The 23092-nt window shown below is 37.9% G+C and overlaps 2 protein-coding genes across 10 annotated transcripts in view; both read left to right on the top strand.

Annotated features, from left to right (window-relative positions):
• Positions 1-23092, top strand: part of LOC137564209 (protocadherin alpha-C2-like) — a 362151-nt gene that overhangs the window by 109158 nt on the left and 229901 nt on the right. The gene's annotated exons all lie outside the window — the stretch shown is intronic.
• On the top strand, positions 4060-16449 carry LOC137564212 (protocadherin alpha-13-like). The gene is made up of 2 exons (XM_068277795.1): positions 4060-6515; positions 16288-16449. Exons 1-2 carry the CDS (start codon positions 4155-4157, stop codon positions 16288-16290), a joined length of 2364 nt encoding a protein of 787 aa, XP_068133896.1. The 5' UTR covers positions 4060-4154; the 3' UTR covers positions 16291-16449.

Raw genomic sequence — 23092 nt, 5'->3', positions numbered from 1 at the left:
TCAAGAAATTGGTTATTATTGGTGCCAAGTCACATAGTAAGCATTAGGAAGTTAAGTTGACACTATTGCAACAATCTTCCAAACAGTATTTTGTACATTCTGTTGTGCTTTAACTATTTGCCTCTTGTTCAGTACATCATGGTGGGTTTCAAAGTCAAAATTAATACTACAGATTTAATTTTGGTCAGCCATGATCATATAATATGAGTGTGAAGGAATGCCAGATATAGTAGAATGTTATACATTATACATTATTCAGGGTACCTAATTTACATTAATTGTCCTTGTTTAAGCATCATAAAGGATTCTTGTATATTTACATTGATGTACATTAGTATGCAAGCGCACCCTCCCAATGATGCTTAGCTCAGGTTATGATATCACAGCATTCTACCCTAGTGAACTCTGTGAGACCATATGCAATTCACTTTTTTCACCTGAGTTTTCTCCTAGGTGATATTTTCAAAATTGTCATCAAAATGCCATTTAAACCACCAGCAAGTGAAACAATACTCAAAATTATGTTGACAGGACCTTTTCACCTACTTTTTGGAACTTTTTCCATTGCAAATTCCTGAAAAGTTATTCTAAATCAAAGATGAAAAATTATCTCCTAGGAGAAAACTCAGGAGAAAAAGTTAGTTGCATTTGGCCCCAGGTGTTGTTTCTGCTCACTTAATAACAAACAAAACATCATGCCATTAAGTAGCAGAGACTTCATTAATTATAGTATATTATATATAATTATAATAATTTTCATGTGACTTATTCTTTTTTAGTAAGTAATATTCCTGACTAACTCTTAGAGTCAGACAAGTTCTTGGTTATTATATACTGTATAAACATTTTGTGTAACACTATCCAAATGATAACCCCATAAGGGGAATATTTTGTTTGTTTTTTGTTCGTATACTGTTTGGCTAATAATGAACAAAAACCCTTTTAAACAAAATTTTAAAATGTAAAATAGGATGAATAAAGATTATACAATGGGCAAACCATTGACTAAATAATTCATAAAGTAATGCTGTAAAAAATAAGCAATTTTATTTAGTATAGTCTCTCTTTAAATAATGCTTGTGCAAATTGCTGATTTAACTCCTTATTTGTTTTTTCCATCTGAGAGAAAGCAATGTGAGATGATGAAATATCTTAAAGGAGAAAAAGATGTGCTTCAACAATTAAGCGATTTTACTACATTTTTGGTAGAACTTGATTTTTTACTTCTGGTGTCCTTAGTGACCGTTTTCAGTAAAAACTATTTGCATTTAACTTGTTTGTGCATGTTTCCATAAGTAACCCAAAATACATTGATAGGCTGGTTTTCACCAAAACTAGATAACCCAAACATCTGTATTTACAATTGTTGACAATAGATGATGAGTTAGAAAAGTCTATCTATTTATTACTGCATTGCTCTTTAATGCGAAGCTGAGAAGTATTAGGTTATAAAAAATAACCTGATAAAAAATAAGAAAGACTTTTTAATCAGAGTATGGCATCAATTCTATAAAATGTTTGGGGTATTGATCTCATCAGTTAGGTAGCAGAAGGGATTGTTTATCAATTTCTGCTGCTATGGTAAAACAAATTACAACAGATGCTCTAGAGGGGGCACAATGAGATAATCTTCATTACAAGGAAGACCCTCCTACCTAGGACACTTCGGCCATTGACCACAATTTCTACCAACTCATACACAACTTCCCTTTACCCACTATCCTATCCCTTAACAGTTGGGGGCCACTTACGTTTATTCCTTTTCATTTTCTCTGATTGTTTTTGGATAGTTTTTACTTGTTCACTATTGGAAGCATGACATGAAACCTGGACCCTACAGAAACTGTACAAGTAGTCTAACTTCATCAGAATTGCAAATTCATATGCAATATTGCCAGAAAATGTGCTGTGTCTCTCAGCACAGTCTCAAGGGCATTGAAAAGAGTCCTTGAGACAGGCAGTTACTCTATGAGAGCTGGACAGGGTTGCGGATGTTCCTTAAACCATCAGCAGGAATGTTATTTGCTCCCTTGGGCAAGGAAGGAAAGATTGTGAAGTGATAGATCCCAACAAAATGACCTCTAGCAGGACAGTGGTGTGAATGTCTTTGATCAAATAATCAGAGATGGGCTGTATCAGGCTGTCTCAATGACCTGACATCCTATAGGAGGCCTTGTGCTTACTGCCCAGCACTTTGGAACTTGATTGACATTTTTTTTGGAATACTATAATTAGTAGGTCAACCACTGTCACCCTGAAAGCAGGTTCACATTAAGCACATTTTGACAGATGTGAAAAAGTCTAGAGAAGCCAAAGAAAAACAAATATGCTGCCTACAACATCATTCAGCATGACTGGTTTAATGGTGGATCAGTGATGGTCTGGAGAGAAATATTTATAGAGGGAAGCACACATCTCTACAGGCTAGACACTGATATTTGATTACTATAAGGTACCAAGCCAAAATACTTTTACCCATTGTCAGAGCCTAAACCGGTGCAGTGAGTCCTTGGTCCATCCTGATTCATGAAGCGGTCTGGCTTCCTGTGGTGAGAGTATGCAGACACATACACACACACACACACACACACACACACACACACACACACTCATCAGACCAAAATTTAGAACCTTATTGAGTACTAACAATTCCTTAGCTCTTTCATAGCTAAACTGAAGAATATAACAACCCTAGCTCCTTCTTCTCTAAATAAAGTTATTTCCAGCTACCATCCTACACACAATCTCTGACAAAACAATATTCTACTGTCCTCCTCTCTGGTCACATCTTCTCATTGCCTCTTACAAGACTTCACTTGATCCTCTCCCCTTCTCTGGAACACCCTCCCTCAACACACCCACCCTCCCTCACACACACTTACCCTTTTTAGGAGCAACTTGAAAACTCACCTTTTCAGGCAAGAATACTCTCCTACCTAGGACACTTTGGCCACTCACCACAATTTCTACCAACTCATACACAGCTTCCTTTTTACCTCAAACCTATCCCTTAAACCTTTAGACTGTAAGGCCTTTTGGCCAGGGCTCTCTTCCCCTTTTGTCTCACAATGCTGTGTAATGTGTGTGCATACCTCCCTCCCCTGTGTAAAAATCGTAGTTGATTTGTTCACTGCATCAGTGGCAATCCATCATTGTCTTGTTTTAACTATTCTATTACTTATTTTGTAATGATATACCCTGTATGCTGTTGCACAGTGCCCCGGAAGATGCTGGCACTATATAAATAAATACATAATAATAATAATAATAATAATAATAATAATAATAATAATAATAATAATAATAATAATAATAATAATAATAATAATAATAATAATAATAATAATAATAATGATTTGCATGTGTTCTAAATGTTTATGAAAAAAAATTCAAATGACTGCAAATTGTACTGATTTATTAATTTTGAAGCTCATGTTTGTTTTAGTTTGGCTAATTTTCCAATCAAATCTTTGCATGCTGTATTGTAAATGCATCTTTCCATAGTGCATTATAACAGCATAAGAAAAAATGTTTGAATACAAAATCGCTTTTTTACCATTTTGTTTAGAATTTATAATAAACAGTTTACCTAAGATACTCTATATTTATCATAAGAAAAAAGATGTTTTGCAGCAAAATCCATTTTTTACCATTTTATACAATTTAGTAATCATTTTGCCTAATTTAATCTACAAATTATCATAACAAAGTCTTGATTTAAAAACACTAAAAACTTTTAAATATGTAAAAAACAAACTTCACTGAAAGTTTTATAGTGCATCTTACTTAATGAAATGTAACCCACAGATAAGAATATACATACTTTTGAATGAGAGGAATAAAACACACACACATGCATTGTATACTAATGAACACATTGATTCAAAACATGGAAACACAAATTTATTTTAAAATGGTCAGACTTACATTTCAGTTGACTTAACCAGGATGCAGCTTGAAATTCAGACACAAGATGTCACTCTGCACCAAGCTATAGGATGAAGACTGAATACGTTTCTCTATTGCTAACAGCTGATATTTTGCTATAAGGGAAGCAGCCATGACAGTATGTCTCTTACGTGCTGTGAGTCTTGAATTACTGTGAATGCTGTTTTTACTGGAGAAATCATCTTTATCATCCCTGATTGTAAGAAATGCTCAAAACAACATTGGATTGTCAAAGAAGAAGCAGGCTTTTTCTTTTCTTATTGCTTCAAATGTCTTGGGATGTGGTCTTAAGTCAGCTGCATTATATCATCTCAGAGGAATCCAAACATGGCACCTTTGTTGGAAGAATTGCTCAGGATCTGGGACTGGACATAGGTGAGATTAACTCCAGAATATTAAGAGTTGTCAGTACTGATGAGAAGGAATATTTCCAGGTAAATCTGCAGAATGGAATCTTGTTTGTGAAAGAGACAATAGACAGAGAGCAGCTGTGTCCAGGCATACAGCTCTGTATCATTCCTCTGCAGGTCATTGTAGATAAGCCTGTGCAGATGTATCATATAGATGTAGAAATAGAAGATGTAAATGACAATAAACCTGCTTTTCCCTCTACAATGAGCACATTTGTGATATCTGAAGTGATGCCTGCAGGATCTCGTTTCCATGTAGAGGGAGCTGCTGATCCTGACCTTGGAACTAATTCTGTTACAAATTATGAGCTCAGTGCCAGTGATCATTTTGCTCTTGATTTTCAGAAATACATGAATCAGATCAGATCATTAGAGCTTGTGTTAAAAAAATATCTAGACAGAGAAAAGCAGGCTGTTCACAATCTCACACTCACAGCTTATGATGGTGGTAAACCTAGATTAAGTGGAACATCTGAGATCATTATCACTGTTGAAGATTTTAATGATAATGCTCCAACATTTAATCAGCCATTTTATCAGACTGGTGTCATTGAAAATGCTCCTAAAGGGACATTAGTAATTAAGGTAAATGCCACGGATTTAGACCAGGGAAAGAATGGAGAAATAGTGTATGCATTTAGCAAAGCAGTAAAGGAAGATGTCAGCAAAATGTTTAGCATAGACAAAGACACAGGTGAAATAAAAGTATTTGGGGAAGTGGATTTTGAACAAACACAGGTTTATGAAATACAAATTGATGCTGTGGATAATGGGGATATCCAGTTAGTTGGACACTGTAAAGTTCTAGTGACTGTTGTAGACATCAATGACAATGCCCCTGAGATGACAGTGACATCACTTGCTTTGCCTGTTCCTGAAGACTCTCCACAGGGTACAACAATTGCTATCATAAAGGTCCGTGACCAGGATTCAGGCATAAATGGAAAAGTTAATTGCCATATTATTAATTCTTCACCATTTAAAATACATCGAGCATTTAAGGGGGATTTTTCTTTAATTGTGGATGGACAACTAGATCGAGAAACAAGATCTCAACATGAAGTTGTAATTGTAGCAAGAGATGAAGGATCACCACCACAATCTGTTTCAAAGACTCTTAAAATTGACATAAGTGATGTGAATGACAATGCTCCAGTTTTTCAACAACCTGCTGATACAATCTTTATCAAGGAGAACAATCCTCCAGGTTCTCTTGTGTATACAGCAACAGCTTCTGATCCCGATATTGGGCAGAATTCCTTCATCACCTATTCAATCAGTGACAGCACCATTGATGGGATTCCCATATCTTCATATATCTCCATCAATCCAGAGAATGGAAAATTGTTTGCATTAGCTTCATTTGATCATGAACAAGTCACTTATTTCCAGTGTCACATAACAGCCACTGATACTGGCCTTCCTCCACTTACCTCAAACCTGGCATTAAATATTTTCATCGAAGATTTAAATGATAATTCTCCTATCTTTACAACTATTTTTCCTGCACTGCCAGTGAAATCCCCAAAGTCAATTCAACCAGGAGACTTGGTTACCAAAGTTAGAGCAGCAGATATTGATTCAGGATATAATGCACTAATATCCTATAATCTTAAAGACACTACAGGAAGAATTCCATTTGTTATATCTCACCATTCTGGAGAAATCAGTCTACGACGACCATTTATAGATTCTGATTATGAAGAATACACACTGCTGGTGGTGGCAAAGGACCATGGAGATCCAGCCATGTCAACCACCACAGAAGTTGTCATCTCCTTGGTGGATTCTGACCAGGAAATTCTGTATGATAACCAGAATGCCAAAGGAATAATTGATGACTTTTCTGAAGCTAATATTTACTTGGTTGTTGCTATCTGCATTATATCGAGTCTATTTCTTATAACATTAATTGTTTTCACTGTCTTAAAGTGGCAAAAATGCAGAGATGAAGTGAAGGAGCTGAAGGAAAACTACAACATTTGTTCAAACACAGGGGGAAGTTGGGTGTACTCTCAACAAACTCAATATAGAGTATGTTCAAACTTATCACAACAAAAAAATGACTTAATTGTCTTCACTCCAAATAGTTCTCAAACACCAAGCAATGAAGAACATTTAAACCAATTTGCAACTCTACGAAATTCTTCTTATCACGTAAGTTTAAATATAATTTATTTTTTTAAATTGTTGTGTGTGCAAACTAAATTGTTTAACCAGTTCATTAGCATGGTGTATCACATACACATTAACCTCCCCAGCGGTATGGACAGAAATGTCCATCCATAAAAACATGCTGTGAACAGTATAAACGTGCATACACATCAATACTCTCCTGCACTGTATACTAGACCCTTGCTTGACACATTTTGGCAAGTTACAGGAAAAAAAAAGTTTTCAAAATACATTTTATCACTTTTTGCAAAGAAATCCTGGGAAAATTGAACGCCGGGGAGGTTAAAATAATATGTCATAGTAACAACTGGAAAAAAAGTAAGTTAAAAATGGTACACCTTAGCTTAAATGCAGTTTTCTACTCAAAGACTGGATTTTACATATAATTCAATTAATTTAAAATCTCTACACCTGATTTACCAAGGCTTTCCAAGTTGAGTGACAAAGGGAAACAAAAGCAAGTGTGTGAAGCTGGGCTGGATTTTTTAAACAAAAGTTCTAGATGTGAAGCATTTTAACAATTGCTGACACACATACAATGTTGCAGTTTCCTGTTATTAAAGTGGATCTGAGGTGAACTTTTACTCATTGCATAATTGTATTCCTTTCCTATTGTTTATAGGGCATTCCTCACGCTAAATACTTTTTTGTTTTTGTTTTAATACTCTAATTCCCTATAAACTAAATAAGCCTCACCCACAGGTTTTCAGAGAGCCTTGGCAGTAGCAAGGGCTCCTGGGAGCTCAGTCTGGGCAGGAGGAGGGGGAGGTATTACTAGCCAGAGATTTCAGAGGCAGAGGGGAGGAGGGAGAAGGGGGGGGGGTTAGGTTTTTTTCAGAGGCTGAGTGCTGTGTGTAATGTTTACAAACAACATGGCTGCTGTCATTGTATCACAGGAAGAAATAATCTTATCCTATTAACCACCCTGGCATTCTATTAAGATCGCCAGGGCGGCTGCGGGAGGTTTTTTTTTTAAATAAAAAAAAAACTATTTCATGCAGCCAACTGAAAGTTGGCTGCATGAAAGCCCACTAGATGGCGCTCCGGAGGCGTTCTTCCGATCGCCTCCGGCAGCCAGAAGTAACACGGAAGGCCGCAATGAGCAGCCTTCCGTGTTTGGCTTCTCCTGTCGCCATGGCGACGAGCGGAGTGACGTCATGGACGTCAGCCGACGTCCTGACGTCAGCCGCCTCCGATCCAGCCCTTAGCGCTGGCCGGAACTATTTGTTCCGGCTGCGCAGGGCTCAGGCGGCTGGGGGGACCCTCATTCGCCGCTGCTCGCGGCGGATAGCCGCAGAGCGGCGGCGATCGGGCAGCACACGCGGCTGGCAAAGTGCCGGCTGCGTGTGCTGCTCTTTATTTGAGCAAAATCGGCCCAGCAGGGCCTGAGCGGCAGCCATCGGCGGTGATGGACGAGCTGAGCTCGTCCATACCGCTAAGATGGTTAAAGCTGTTTCAGCTAGTTTTGCTGTGTAAACTATCTAAACTTTAGATAAGATATACAGACAAGTTACTTGTTATAGTTAGTTTTTCATCTCGGATCTGCTTTAAAATTACTTTAGTATGATTTTTGAGATATGCTGAATTGTGCTTCCTTTCAGCCATGACTGTTTGCAGATTAATCTACTGTATGTGTTATTTACATTCATATTTCCTTCTTCAGTCAGTGCCTCAATCATGCAGATCTGTTTGCTCACAGCTGCAGGGACTTGATTATGGATTGTCAGTGCTCAGTTCATGAGCACCTTATCTAGTTTAAATTGGGTCTTGTAGAGACAAAGCAAAGGAAAAACCTAATAATATTTAGAAATTATTGATGGATTCTTTAGAATTATTATACTTTCACCATAACTGTGGAATTACACTTTAAAGCTCAAGTTCAGGCTCTGGTTTTATTATTGCATTTGTTAGCAGATTAATCATGAATGTGTTGTATGGCTCCTTGCATTGCCTCCTGATATTCCTTTAAAATTGGAGTCCTCCTTTTTCTGCTTTCTTTAAGGGAAAGTCCTCTTGCTCCAGCTGTCTTCTGTGAACTGGATGGTTTACTTATCTTTGACTGTGTTGTTCAGTTTCTATCTCAATAACTTGAATAGTTTTCATATTCCCTTTGCCACAGTGTTTCACCTTTACATCCTTGCATTCTGCATTTTTCTTATTTATATGCTCTTGCTCCAGAAGACTAAGATTATTAATGGATAGGTGTTTCAACTTTCGAATTGCACTGATGGCCATCTATTCATTGACAATCTGTTCCTCACTGAGTCGAGGAAGGGAACAGAGCTCCACCACTTTTTCTGGTATTCCATCCTCAAAATCAACACCGAAGACTGAAGCTCCACCACAATAGCTTCCTTAGAGATTGGCATGGCACCAGTCTGCTTATCCAAAATAAAAAAAAATGGTGCCTATTGCCAATGAATAATGCGGTCCAGACAGGATCTAAAGCTACACAGGGATGATTAGGGTTATCAGAGGGGTAACGGCCTGGTCTCCAAAGATCTGCACTGCAAAATCCGGTATACAGTTTCTGTACTCTTCTGTCCTCTGAAAACTCCCATGCTTTGACATGCACTGTGGTGGTGCACACAGCAGCATGGACAGCATGATTCATTGGCAATAGGCACCAGCTTTTCTTTTGGATCAGCAGACTGGTGGTTTGAGGATGGAGTACCAGAAAAATTGGTGGAGCTGTGTTCCCTTCATTGACTCAGTGAGGAACGGATTGCTAATGAATGGAATGGCCATCAGTGCAATTCAAAAGTTGGAACACCTATCCATTAATAATCTTAGTCTTCTGAAGCGCGAGCTTATAAATTAGAAAAATGCAAAATGACAGGGTGTGAAGGAGAAACACTTTGGAAACGGGAATATGAACATTATTCAAGTTATTGAGGTAGAAGCTGAAGAGGAGAATCTACTGGATTATTGGACAGCACAGTCAAAGATAAGTCAACCATCCAGTTCACAAAAGACAGCTGGAGAAAGAGGACTTTCCCTTAAAGGGAAGGTCCAAGCAAAAAAAAAAATGAGTTTCACTTACCTGGGGCTTCTACCAGCCCCATGTAGCCATCCTGTGCCCTCGTAGTCACTCACTGCTGCTCCAGTCCCCCGCTGGCAGCTTTCTGACCTCGGAGGTCAGGGCCACATTGCATACATTTTTACGCATTCCAGCTAGTGCAGGAACAAAAATGTATGCGTTGCACCACTAACGCGTAAAAATGTATGTGTTAATGTCCCTGCACTAGCGGGAATGTGTAAAAATGTACGCAATTCGGCCCTGACCTCCGAGGTCAGAAAGCTGCCAGCGGGAGACTGGAGCAGCAGTGAGTGACTACGAGGTAACAGGATGGCTGCATGGGGCTGGTAGAAGCCCCAGGTAAGTGAAACTCATTTTTTTTTGTTTTGCTTGGACCTTCCCTTTAAAGAAAGCAGAAAAAGGAGGACTCCAATTTTAGAGGAACATCAGGAGGCAATGTAGGGAGCTAATAAATGCAAAAAAAACAACTATGAGTGCAGTGCATTTGGCAACCTAGTAACTGCTAAATTGCGTAGCATGAAACCTGAAGTAAGGTGTGCCACAAAAGCCAGTTTACTTGAGATTAAGAATTACATTTTCTAATACAATTACTCAATTTTGCAATCTAAAAACTGGGTTTCAAAGGTACCCCTCCTCATTAGTGACAACTGCAGCATTTTTACTCCACCTCCACTGCCAGGAAGTCATAACAATGACTCCATGTGTCATGTGGGCTCACAGTGATCTTATCCACATAGGAAAAAGATGGGACCAACTACCTGAGCCAATACATTTACATCTTCCTAATGACGACCTATGTCAAATAAACCATTTTTAAAATACATTTGTTAATAAATGTATTAATACAATCCAATACTGGGTACATGATTTAACAACAGGGTGTGAAGGAGAAGCACTTTGGAAATGGGAATATGAATAATTGTAAAATTCGGTGTTCAATGGACAGAAAATGTGGCATGGTTTTTCAAAAAATGGAGTTTAAGTTTGAACATTTGTTTCCATGCATAGCTTACTGTATCCCTGATTTATGTAGAGAATGGAAATCCCTGGACTTAGAAGATTTCAAATCCTAGAGAGATGTATGGGTGCATAGGATATTTTTATACAGTGATAATTGTCTTTTTTATGAACAGTGATGGAAGGGAAGACAAGAACAGGTTTATAGTGCATATAGGAACTGAATTCCTATACTATTTTCTTATAGTTGAATAATTCCATGCTGGAAGCCAGGTTCTCCAGCACTGCTCATATCATGTCAACGTCAACGATTAATGTAGACTATTGGTTATAATTTCTAGTATAGTTTCTAGGCCTTTCAAACAGTTGTACATTGTAAAGTGTACACCAGGGACTAAGGGTTAATTTTCTTGTAAAAATAATACACTTCTGCAGATATGTATAATATGCACAGACAGAAAAGAATTGATCTGTAAGCATAAACACAATTCCATTGGCCAAATATTAAGTGTCTATGCAGTAGCTTACATAAAATAAATTATACACAGACAGCTATACAACCTAGTATGTGCTCTGCTAACTTGATCACTCAACCTTTCAAATGGAATATCCTATTACAGCTCTCACCCACCATTGAGTTCTCTGCCTACCAATAAGAGCATTTGTGTAAAGAACCATGATATAATAATAAAGTAATAACAAGGATTAAGAACATCTCAGTGCAGTTCCACACCAACAATGGTCCCAGGAGAGAGAAATGTTCTCAATATAATGGATTTCAGTTGAGATTGCTGCAGCAAGCAAAAATTGTTGTGCATATTCTGTCGTGTTTGAACTATTTGTTCAGTACATCATGATGGGTTTCAAAGTCATAATTAAAACAATACATTTAATTTTGATCAATCATAATCATAAAATATTAGTTTTACCCATTGAAGCTCCAGGACGTTAAAATAAGTCTCTGCACTCTCTTCCCTACAAAATCCTAGATAACACTGTTTTGTTATCTCTGAACTGATAAAAATGCTATACAGCTGTAGCAGAATGAAAGAAAAGCACTCTCCTTCCCCTAGGGAATTCAATGGCAAGCCTAATGAATTAACAAGTCGAAAAATAAACATTTAGGAGCAGACAAATGTAACTATTAGGTAGTGTATACAATGTGTTACTAATACATTGTCAAAACAAAAGAACTGTTTTAATAAACAGGAGATATAGACAAATAAAATGTGAGTGTTTAATGTACAATAGGACTGTTTACATTAAAGCTATAATGTATGAAAGTGAATAAACTATCTATTTTTTTTCACTTTTTCCCTATTTTCATTTTAAAATGCATAGAAAATAAGGTACCTACTGAAAACAACTATCAGCCACAAAAAGCCTAATTTGTCCTGAACAAAACAATATATAGATCATTTAGTGGTGATAGTTATTGATAAAGTTATTGCCAAAGTAATCAGAACTGAGCTGAATTGTGAAAATGACCAGGGACGCGAAGTGGTTAAAGGCATGACAGATCCTAAAGAGGCACCTAATGCCTCTTTAAGAATGCAATACATCATTCAAGATACCCAATTTTACATGAATTATCCTCGCTACAGCATTAGAAATGCTTCCTATATGCACATATTGATGAATATTGATAGGTAACCCTACCCTCCCAGTAATGTTAAGCATAGACTAAACATCATGAAAATATGATCGCACAACATTTTGCCCTAAAGGAGTTTGGAAGGCTAGGCGTTGCTTCTGCTCCCTTAACAACAAAGAATCATGTCACAGTGCTGGACCTGCCCTGTAGTAGCAGAGCATATATTTTGATTGTTTTTTGTTCTTATTTTGCTTTGCTAATGATGAATACAATTTTTTAAACTAAATTTATGAATGTAAAATAGGGTGAACAAAGACTTGACAGAGGGATAACATTGACAAAATAATTCATACAGTTATACAGTTAATTAGCAATTTTATTCATTAAGTTAAATTCAGTAAAGTTCCTCTTTAAGTAATGCTTTTGCAATTTGCTGGGTCGACGGTTCACTTTTTTAAGCTGAGATGAAGCAATAAAAGATGATGGGATGTCTCAAAGGAGAGGAAAAAATATGATTTCACAGCTATGCTATATCTTCACTGCATTTTTACTACTCTTTACTTTTTTTTTAGCATGTTCCCCTAACTAGCCCAACATATAGTGATAGGCTGGTTTCCAACCAATCCAAAATATGTATATTTACAGCTGTTCATGTGAGAGCACGTGCACGCACGCACGGACGCACGCACGCACGCACGCACGCACACACACACACACACACACACACACACACACACATACGCACGCACGCACACATGCACGCACGCACCTGTGTTGCTATTTAATACTAAGCTAAGAAGCAATCCTATATAATAAGATACAGGTGTACACCTGTCTCTGTGTTGGTGGGTCCATGCTTTTAGCTACTGCGGATGTGTGCAGCACAGACCTAGACAGCCATTGGGACTTGCGAACGGGGCCAGTGAGCCGGTCAGGTGAGAGCAGCGGGTGTGCGTGCATGGGAGCGGTGGGTGGCGTGCATGCGCACTGCACAAAGACAGACCTAGAGCCCGTTTTTAAACAGGTTTGGGTCAACTAGTAGGTTATAAGAATGCATTGCTAAAAAAAAATAGAAAGACTTTTAAATCACAGTATTATTATTATTTAGTATTTATATAGCGCTGACATCTTACGCAGCACTGTACAGTAGTATATATTGTCTTGTCACTTAACTGTCCCTCAGAGGGGCTCACAATCTAATCCCTACCATAGTTATATGTCTATGTATGTATCGTGTAGTGTATGTATTGTAGTCTAGGGCCAATTTAGAGGGAAGCCAATTAACTTATCTGAATGTTTTTTGGAATGTGCAAGGAAACCGGAGTCCCCGGAGGAAACCCACGCAGACACGGGGAGAACATGCAAACTCCTTACAGATGTTGACCTGGCTGGGATTTGCAAGGCGAGAGCGCTAACCACTATGGCACCGTGCTGCCCTTAGCATCGCCATAGGCACTAAATCACTGATGCCAAGGCCACCGTGCTGCCCTTGGCATCAAGTCAAGGAAATGTCTGGGATATTGATCTCATCAGTTATGTAGCAGAGGGGACTGCCAATCAGTTTCAGCTGTTTTAACATAAAACTAAAACAGGAGCACGAGAGGGGCACAATGAGACAACCACTAACAGTTGGGGGCCACTGACATTTTTCCTTCCTCATGTTATCTTTTTTTTGGATAGTGATCACTAGTTCACTACTGGAAGCATAAAGTGATATCTGGATCAAGTGGTGCAACTTCTCCAAATTAATATGTACTGTGGCCAGGTTGTCTGTATCTTTCAGCACAGTCTCAAAGGCCCGAAAAAGATTCCAAGACACAAGCAGTTGCACTATGAGTGCTATATAGGGTCATGGATGGTCCTTAAAGGAAACTTAACTGAACGGGGGTAAAGAGTTTCACTTACCTGGGGCTATTACCAGCCCCCTGCAGCAGTCCTGTGCCCTCGGCGCCGCTCTGGAATCCTCTGGTCCCCCGCTGTCACTTAGTTTCGTTTTTGACGACTCACCAGTCGCCGGCCGCCATGCGTATTATTTTACGCATTCACCAATGCAATTAGCGCTATTGCGGACCGCAACGCGTACTAAAATACGCGTTGCCGCATTCCGCACACGTAGATATGCGGCAACGCGTATTTTAGTACGCGTTGCGGTCCGCAATAGCGATAATTGCATTGGTGAATGCGTCCAATAATACGCATGGCGGCCAGCGACTGGTGAGTCGTCAAAAACGAAACTAAGTGACAGCGGGGGACCAGAGGATTCCACAGGACTGCTGCAGGGGGTTGGTAATAGCCCCAGGTAAGTGAAACTCTTTACCCCCCGTTCAGTTAAGGTTCCCTTTAAATCATCAGCAGGACAGTTATTGGCTCCCTTGGGCAAGGTGGAAAAGAATGAGGCGCGTCAGAGCCCTACAAAATGTTCTCCGGCAGGCCAGTAGTGTGAAATTCTTTGACCAAACAATCAGAAATGGACTTAGCAAGGGTGACTAAAAGGAAACCAGAGAAAAATAATGCTTAAAGTTTTACACATACCTGGAGCTTCCTCCAGGCCCACCCGCATGGATCGCTTCCACGCTGCCGTCCCTATCCTTCTCCAGCTCTGGTACTGGGTCCCGTAACTTCGGCCAGTCACAGCCAGTCCCAGTCTGAGCATGCACAGTGTGCTCTCTCCAGTGGAGAATAGTACTGCGGATGGGGCTGGAGGAAGCCTCAGGTATGTATAAAACTTTAACTATTATTCATCTCTTGTACACTTTAAGGGCCTGACATCCTAAATTGGGCTTTGTGCTCACTGCCCAGCACTTGACTGGCATTTGAAATGGAATACTATAATTTCCAGGTCAACCACTGACACTGGAACTTTGACTACCAATAGGTATCAGAATTAAATTATATTACCCATTGTCAGACCCTACACTGATACAAGGGGTTCTTGGCTCCTCCTAGTGCAGTGATGATGAAGGAATTGATACCAATGATTCTCTCCCCATGCTCACCTGACCTAAATCCAATGAACCATCTCTAGGATATTATGTTTTTGTCCACCCAATGCCACCAGGTTTCACTTCAGACTGTTGATGAACCCAATGATGCCCTGGTCTGACCTAGGAGGACCTCAGGACACCATCTTTTGTTTCATTAGGCGCATGCACTGACATTATTTGGCATGCAAACTAGTATGTGTGTGTGTGTGTGTGTGTTTGGGGGGGGGGTGCATAGAAACTAAGTACATTTTTTTTTTATTTGCTGCAAAAAGGTTCAAGTTAGGAGATTTTCTGCTCCCTTTCAATGTAACACTGTAACTTTCTGTATCAGTTTATAACAGTTTATAAAGAATGGATTGACTTTATCAAGTCTAACTTACTCAGTAAACTGCTTAACATATTTAATAGCAATGGGACACTAACTTGTCATTGGTCACTGAACATTACATGGCACACATTTACTTCACCACAAACATGTTTACAACTTCTTTGTTTTCAAAGGAGGTATGGTGAAAAAAAGGCTGTGCATAGTATTGACTTCCTCTTTCAAGTGGGAAAATGTTATCAGCTTCTTAAAGTGGATCCAAAATAAACATTTACTCATTGCATAATTGTGTTCCTTTCATATAGTTTATAGGGCATTCCTCAAGCCAAAAACTTTTTTTTGTTTTGTTTTAATACTCTAATTTCCTATAAACTAAACAAACTAAACACAGCTTTTTAGATTGCCTTGGCACTGTAGCAAGGACTTATGGGAGCTCAGTCTGGGCAGGAGGAGGAGGAGGTTACTAGCCAGAGATTTCAGGGGCAGAGGGGAGGCGGGAGGAGGAGAGTTTGAGGACTGAATTTGTCACATTACACACAGGTAAGCTGATAGCATCTCCAGCCTTCAGCCTGTGACATACAGAACATGACTGCCCTCATTGTATCACATGAATAAATAATCATAAACTATTGAAGCTGTTTGCATCTAGATTTGCTGTGTAAACTATCTAAACTTTAGATAAGATATATAGACAAGTTACTTGTTATAGGTACTTTTTTCATCTCGGATCCGCTTTAAGGGTCCCTAAATTTTACCTGCTTGATTTTTCTAGATAAACAGTGGCTGCATAGTGTAATGGGATCTGCCTCTGACACATGAGAGCTGGTTTCAAATCTCGTTTCTTCCTATTTCAGTAAGCCAGCACCTATCCAGAATGGAGTTCTTGGGCAAGTTTCCTAGGGTAACACTGCTACTGCCTACTGAGTGTGCTGTAATGGTTGCCTCGCAAGCCCTTTGAGTCTGACAGGAGAAAAGCGTTATGCAAATATTGGAATCATCAAACAGACTTGAGATACAATATTGTACATTACAATGGATGATCATGTGTAATTTTTCTAACTCATAGTACCATGCTCAAATGATGTACTAATTGTTTTTTTGTTTTGTTTTTTACATTGCATTTATATATACTGTATATAATATTTTTCCTTTGCTAAGTTTTTTGTTATGTTTAACCTCATAACATTTCCAGCTAACCTGTTATACAGTACATAATGAAGAAGAAGTACTTATTTTTATTTGTGCTCTGAATACAACCATATCCTAAGCAATGTTATTATAGCACCACCTGACAATGGTGGTTTCTTGTTTTTTGGTGGATGATGAGCAATTGTGTGTCTTGACAAGATGACATCTATGCTTGTAGTATTTTCTTAGAAAAAATGTTGCATACTAGTAAATACACATTTTCTTGATATCTGGGTCATAATAATCTGAGATGTAAAAAATAGATTTTGTATTGCTTTTAAATTAAAGGCAAGGATGGTTATGTTGATAATATTTAATAACTAAACCTCCAGAATCAGATAGTGCTGAATATAAGGCTAAAAAAAGTTGTAGAATATGATTTTAAAGTGTTCATGTACTTAAAGTATAGTATGTTCTGTCTTAAAATGGTGCCTCAAATTCTCTGCCGTATACTTTTGTACTGTTGACTGTTGCCCCATACTAAGATACCAGCATATCACTTCCATTATGTACAGTAAAAGCTATTACTCTGTTTAAAGAGGAGCTGACAGCCATACTTTCTCAGATAATTACTTGCTCTACTTACATAACATATGTATTGCACTGTCCACGTTTTGATTTTAGTGATTTTTCTATAGTAAAAAAAGAGAAAATCCTTCTTAGGATTCTCCATTGTAACTGTGTCTCTCTTGAAGCTGACCCTGATGTCATTGTCTCCCTTACTCTCCTCTGTCTGATTGTGTATGCATTGTCCGCCATCCTCCTAGTCTTCAAGCACTCCCACCCAGTTCTGCAATAGAAAGTGCACTGTCTCTGCATGAGAAATATTGGCCAATCAGAGAGAAACAGAGGTGTGGCAGGGTAAAATAGGGGGAAAGAGGCTTCAGCCAATCAGGCTGCATTAGTTAAGTCTGAAAGGAAAGTAAAGAAGCAAAAAAGACAACCTAGCATGCCTTGCAACTTCCTTTGTGCGGCAATGTACCAAACAAGAGTAAGGTAAACTGGGGAAAAATCATTTATCAACAAAAAAAAGTAACAGGGTTTATAACTTTTGGCTTGTCTGTTAACATCCTTATTACTTGTTTACCAGAAAAAAAAATAATTGATTTTTTATTTTATGCCCGGCAGTTACACTTTAAATGCCTGTAGCAATCTACCTATAGTCTGTGTGCTGATTCCTGCTTGTAAAATGTGTTTTTATAATCATCTTACGGCATCTGAAGTGTTCTACTTCCAAATATTGAAGTATTTATTTGTATCAATTCATTTCCATGTCATGTTTAAAGTAAGCCACCTTGCAGTGTTGTTTTGCTGAACTTTGTTATACTTCGGCACCTCTATTGTCTCTTATACCCTCCATTGAAGGGAGGATCTCAATCAGTTTGATAGAGCTGGGGGATCCTTACTTGGGTTTTTTCTTCCCACTATTTTTTTCAAAAAGAGCGACTACATCTTCTGTAAGACCACTGCTTTTGTTCACATGCCTAATTGGTTGGTTACTAATCTAAGCAACCCATTTTTGTGAGTATCTTTCCATCTTACTCAGTATCTCTCTTTCATATTAAATACTACACTATCTGGGTTCCTGTTGTTTCTGTGTTTATTATTATATTATTGTATTATTTTATTATTGTATTATTTGCTGATATTGATCCTCGTATATATCTCAAGGCATGCATATTTATAATAAACCAATAAGCAAAGAAATGGCATATCACACCTTATGCAATATAGTGCAATACAGTCTAATGTATTGCACATTTAAGTGGATACAGCATAGTTATAAGGCAGCTAAATGAAAATATTAGGAGACATACTCCAATTCAAGTTACTTAATTGAACCCTTTTTAAATATAAATATACTAATATTTACTTAAAGTGGTATGACACTCAGCATTTCCTCTTTGTTCTAAACAATTATTTACAGCATAAAACCTACTACCACAAAAAAGTTTGTAGCAGAAGAGCATTCAAACAGGTAAACACAGCACTTTGTTCTTCAGCAGAAAGCTCCTTGCTTTGGTGGCCACATCCGAAGAGGTGATAACATTATTTGTTGTTTACTTAACCGAATGCAGACCGACGCAGTTTAAATCTACGTCAGGTGGGTGGCGCTGCGGTTCTGACTGGACGTAAGCTCTACGTCCCATTCACTATGTGTCCCCATTCCCACCGCTCTCGCCGCTGAGAAGTGATCACTAGATAGATTTTAATATATAAATACAGCAGTTGTACAATACAAGGCAATGGTAACTTTCAGAGCAGATAAACTGTACTTTGAGAATTTGTAATGTGTAAACAGACAATATAACTTGTGCACAAAAGCAAATATGATAACTGTATGGGTAATACAAAGTAGAAACGCATATTTTTCTTGAATGTTATGAGTTTTATCCGACTTTAAATTATTGTTCTGTTTTTGGATTAGTGGAAAGAGAAGGCATTTGTGACATAAAGTATTTGTGTTATTGTCATCTTTAAATAGGTAAAAGCCACATGGGATGACAAAACACTATAACTATTTAACTGAGTTCCTTGTGCCATCGACTATCAGAATATTTACTTCGTTTTCTCTAACAAAATAGGAGCTATTTTTAATTTCCTATTTTTTTTTTACTTGGTGATTAACCACACGTATGCTGAGGTTAATACCAGTGAGTCTGAACTGTTTTTTTGTATAATTTTAACATAAAGAAATGTAGCAGTGGTAAATAATACTACCTCTCTTAATTTCTGTTGTTTGAGCATAATTTATCTTTGAAGAAATGTTACAAATAAACGTTAAATGTTGTTGTAAAGTTTTTGGGTTGTTATATTCACATAAGATACAAGAAATAAAGATAACCAAGCCACGTCTTAATTAAATCACCATTGCCTATCTATATGTTCTTATTAACTGGACATTTGTAACATGTGCTAGATATCCTAAGTAAGTAAAGATAAGATTATAAGAATGACTGTACTTTATGGTTAGAACCACTGAAAAGCAGAAGGTTAAATGTCTGGCAGTTCTCCATAGAATATTTAAGAGTCTTATCAATTATCAAGATGAACACATGTCAGTAATATAAATGTATATATGAGAGAAAATGAAAATAGAAAATGAGTACTTATAGCCAAATGCATTAAAGAATCATTAACATAAATACGTGTTTTAAAATTACACATCTTCCATGCTACTAAAATTAAACAAGGTGCATTTCAAAATCAGACACTAGATGCCACTCTACACCAACATATAGTAGGAAACTGAAGACTGAATAAATTGCTGAATGCTGAATAGCCTGGTGCTTAAGGAAAATCGGCCATGACAGATTTTTTCTTACCTGCTGTGGATCTTCAATAGCTGTGAATGCAGTTTTACTGGAAGATCACCTTCATCAGTAAACTTAGGAAATGTTACAATCAAAACTGGATTATCAAAGAAGAATCACTCTGTTTCATTTCCTGCTGCTACAAATGTCTTGGGATGTGGTTCTGAGTCAGCTGCATTATATCATCCCAGAGGAATCTAAACACGGCACCTTTGTTGGAAGAATTGCTCAGGATCTGGGACTGGACATAGGTGAGATCAATTCCAGAATGCTGCATGTTGTCTCCAGAGATGAGAAGGAATATTTCCAGGTGAATTTGCAGAATGGGATTCTGTTTGTAAAAGAGACAATAGACAGAGAGCAGCTGTGTCCAGATATACAGCTCTGTGTGATTCCCCTGCAGGTCATTGTAGATAAGCCTGTGCAGATGTATCGTGTAAATGTAGAGATAGAAGATGTAAATGACAATAGACCGGTTTTCCCCTCCACTGTGAATAATCTTGTAGTATCAGAAGTGAGACCTGCAGGATCTCGTTTCCACTTGGATGGAGCTGTTGATCCAGATCTTGGAACAAATTCTATCACTAATTATGAGCTGAGTACAAGTGACTATTTTGCTTTGGATTTTCAGAAATACATGAATCAGATCAGATCTCTAGAGCTAGTGCTAAAAAAGGCTTTAGATAGAGAAATACAGTCAGTTCATAATCTAACACTCACAGCTTATGATGGAGGTAAACCAAGGTTGAGTGGTACATCTCAGATTATTGTCACTGTGGAAGATTTTAATGATAATGCACCCTCGTTTGATAAGCCATTTTATCAGACTAGTGTTGTTGAAAATTCTGCCAAAGGAACCTTAGTAATCAAGCTGAATGCAACTGATTCAGACCAGGGAAAAAATGCTGACATACAGTATGCTTTCAGCAAATCTACAACATATAATGTAAACAAAGTATTTAAATTAGATAAATATACAGGAGAAATTAAAGTAATTGGAGATGTTGATTTTGAAGTGAACCATATGTATGAAATACAGGTAGAGGCTGTTGATAACGGGGATCTTCCATTGGTTGGACACTGTAAAGTTCTAGTGGCGTTAGTAGATGTCAACGACAACCCTCCTGAGCTGATTGTGACATCACTCACTGTACCCATCTCTGAAGATTCTCCGCAAGGAACAACTGTTGCCATCATTAGTGTCCATGACAAAGATTCGGGAGTGAATGGAAAAGTTAACTGTTATATCACGGAACCATCCCCCTTCAAAATTTACCCAGCATTTATGGGGGATTTTTCCTTGATCGTGAACAACCAACTAGATCGGGAAACTAAATCCCACTATGAAATTGTCATTGTTGCAAGAGATGAAGGATTACCACCACTGTCCATTTCAAGAACTCTAAGTATTGATGTAAGTGACATAAATGACAATGCGCCACAATTTCAGCATCCTGTTGATACAATAATTATCAGAGAAAATAACCCACCTGGGTCTCACGTGTACACTGCAGTAGCTTCTGACCCAGACATTGGTCAAAATGCCTTCATCACGTATTCCATTAGTGATGGCGTTATTGATGGAATCCCTATATCTTCTTATATCTCAGTCAATCCAGAAAATGGAAAAATATTTGCCTTGGGGTCATTTGACCATGAACAAGTTCATTATTTCCAGTGTCGTGTAAAAGCTACAGATGCTGGAATACCACCACTGAACTCCACTCTGTCTCTTAACATTTTTATTGACGATATTAATGACAATGCTCCTGAATTTTCTTCACTTTTTTTGGGAATGACAATTAAACTTCTAAAATCGAACCACCCTGGACAGTTGATAACAAAAGTTTCTGCAGTAGATATAGATTCTGGATATAATGCTTTGATGTCTTACAGTTTTAAAGATGTCTTAGGAAAAATACCATTTGCCATTTCACAGCAAACTGGAGAAATAATTGTAAAGCGACCATTTACAGAGACTGACAGTGATGAGTATAGATTAACGGTGGTAGCTCGAGACCATGGAGAACCCATTATGAGTACAACAACGCAAATAATCATCTCCTTTGTTGATTCGGAAGAAGATATTAAAATTGATAACCACCAAACAAAGGGCAGTGACACTGGATTTTCTGATGAGAATATTTATTTGGTCATTGCCATCTGTATAATTTCTAGTATTTTTCTTTTAACCTTAATTGTTTTTAGTGTTTTAAGATGGCAAAAATATAGAGATGAAGTCAATGCGTTGAAAGAAAATTACAAGGTCTGTTCTAACACTGGAGGGAGCTGGATGTATTCTCAACATACCCAATACAGAGTGTGTTCAAACTCCCTCCAGGCAAAGAAAGATTTAATGGTTTTCACCCCAAATCCATCTCAAACACCTGCAAATCAGCAAGAGGCCATAATAAATTCTTCGTATCAGGTAAGATAGACACAATAAACTATCTCATAACTTTTTTAAGATTTTTATTATTATTATTTTATTATTATGCTTTACTGTACTGCTGATGTTTTCACAGCTGTGTAATGTAATATAAGTAATTCATATTACTAACTGTCCTTCAAATGGAATCACAATATAAAGACAAATGACACTGTAAGGCTAATTTTGATTGGAGCAAATAAGCCTTACAGTATGATTTTGTGAAGATATTTAAATTCTCTAGAGGAAACAAACCTGTTTAAATGTCTAAATGTGACTATTGTTATGTATTAAATTTTATTGCGTGGAACGCTATTGCTATGGAAATTAACAAGACTTATTGTTGTTGTTATTGTTATTTAGTATTTATATAGCGCCGACATATTACGCAGCGCTGTACAGTGTATATATATATCTTGTCACTAACTGTCCCTCAAAGGAGCTCACAATCTAATCCCTACCATTGCCATATGTCTATATTATGTAGTGTAAGTACTGTAGTCTAGGGCCAATTTTAGGGGGGAGCCAATTAACTTATCCGTATGTTTTTGGGATGTGGGAGGAAACCGGAGTGCCCGGAGGAAACCCACGCAGACACGGAGAGAACATGCAAACTCTTTGCAGATAGTGCCCTGGCTGGGATTCGAACCAGGGACCCAGCGCTGCAAGGCGAGAGAGCTAACCACTACGCCACCGTGCTGCCCATGATTATTTGCTCACTTTATTTGC

The sequence above is a fragment of the Hyperolius riggenbachi genome, chromosome 3, assembly GCF_040937935.1.
Source record: "Hyperolius riggenbachi isolate aHypRig1 chromosome 3, aHypRig1.pri, whole genome shotgun sequence".
NCBI classification, from domain to species: domain Eukaryota; kingdom Metazoa; phylum Chordata; class Amphibia; order Anura; family Hyperoliidae; genus Hyperolius; species Hyperolius riggenbachi.
This window is presented reverse-complemented; position numbering and strand designations above follow the sequence as displayed.

Bases quoted from the DNA above. Each gene is read 5' to 3' on its own strand.
- LOC137564212 (XM_068277795.1), top strand. From the start codon at position 4,155: ATGCTCAAAACAACATTGGATTGTCAAAGAAGAAGCAGGCTTTTTCTT.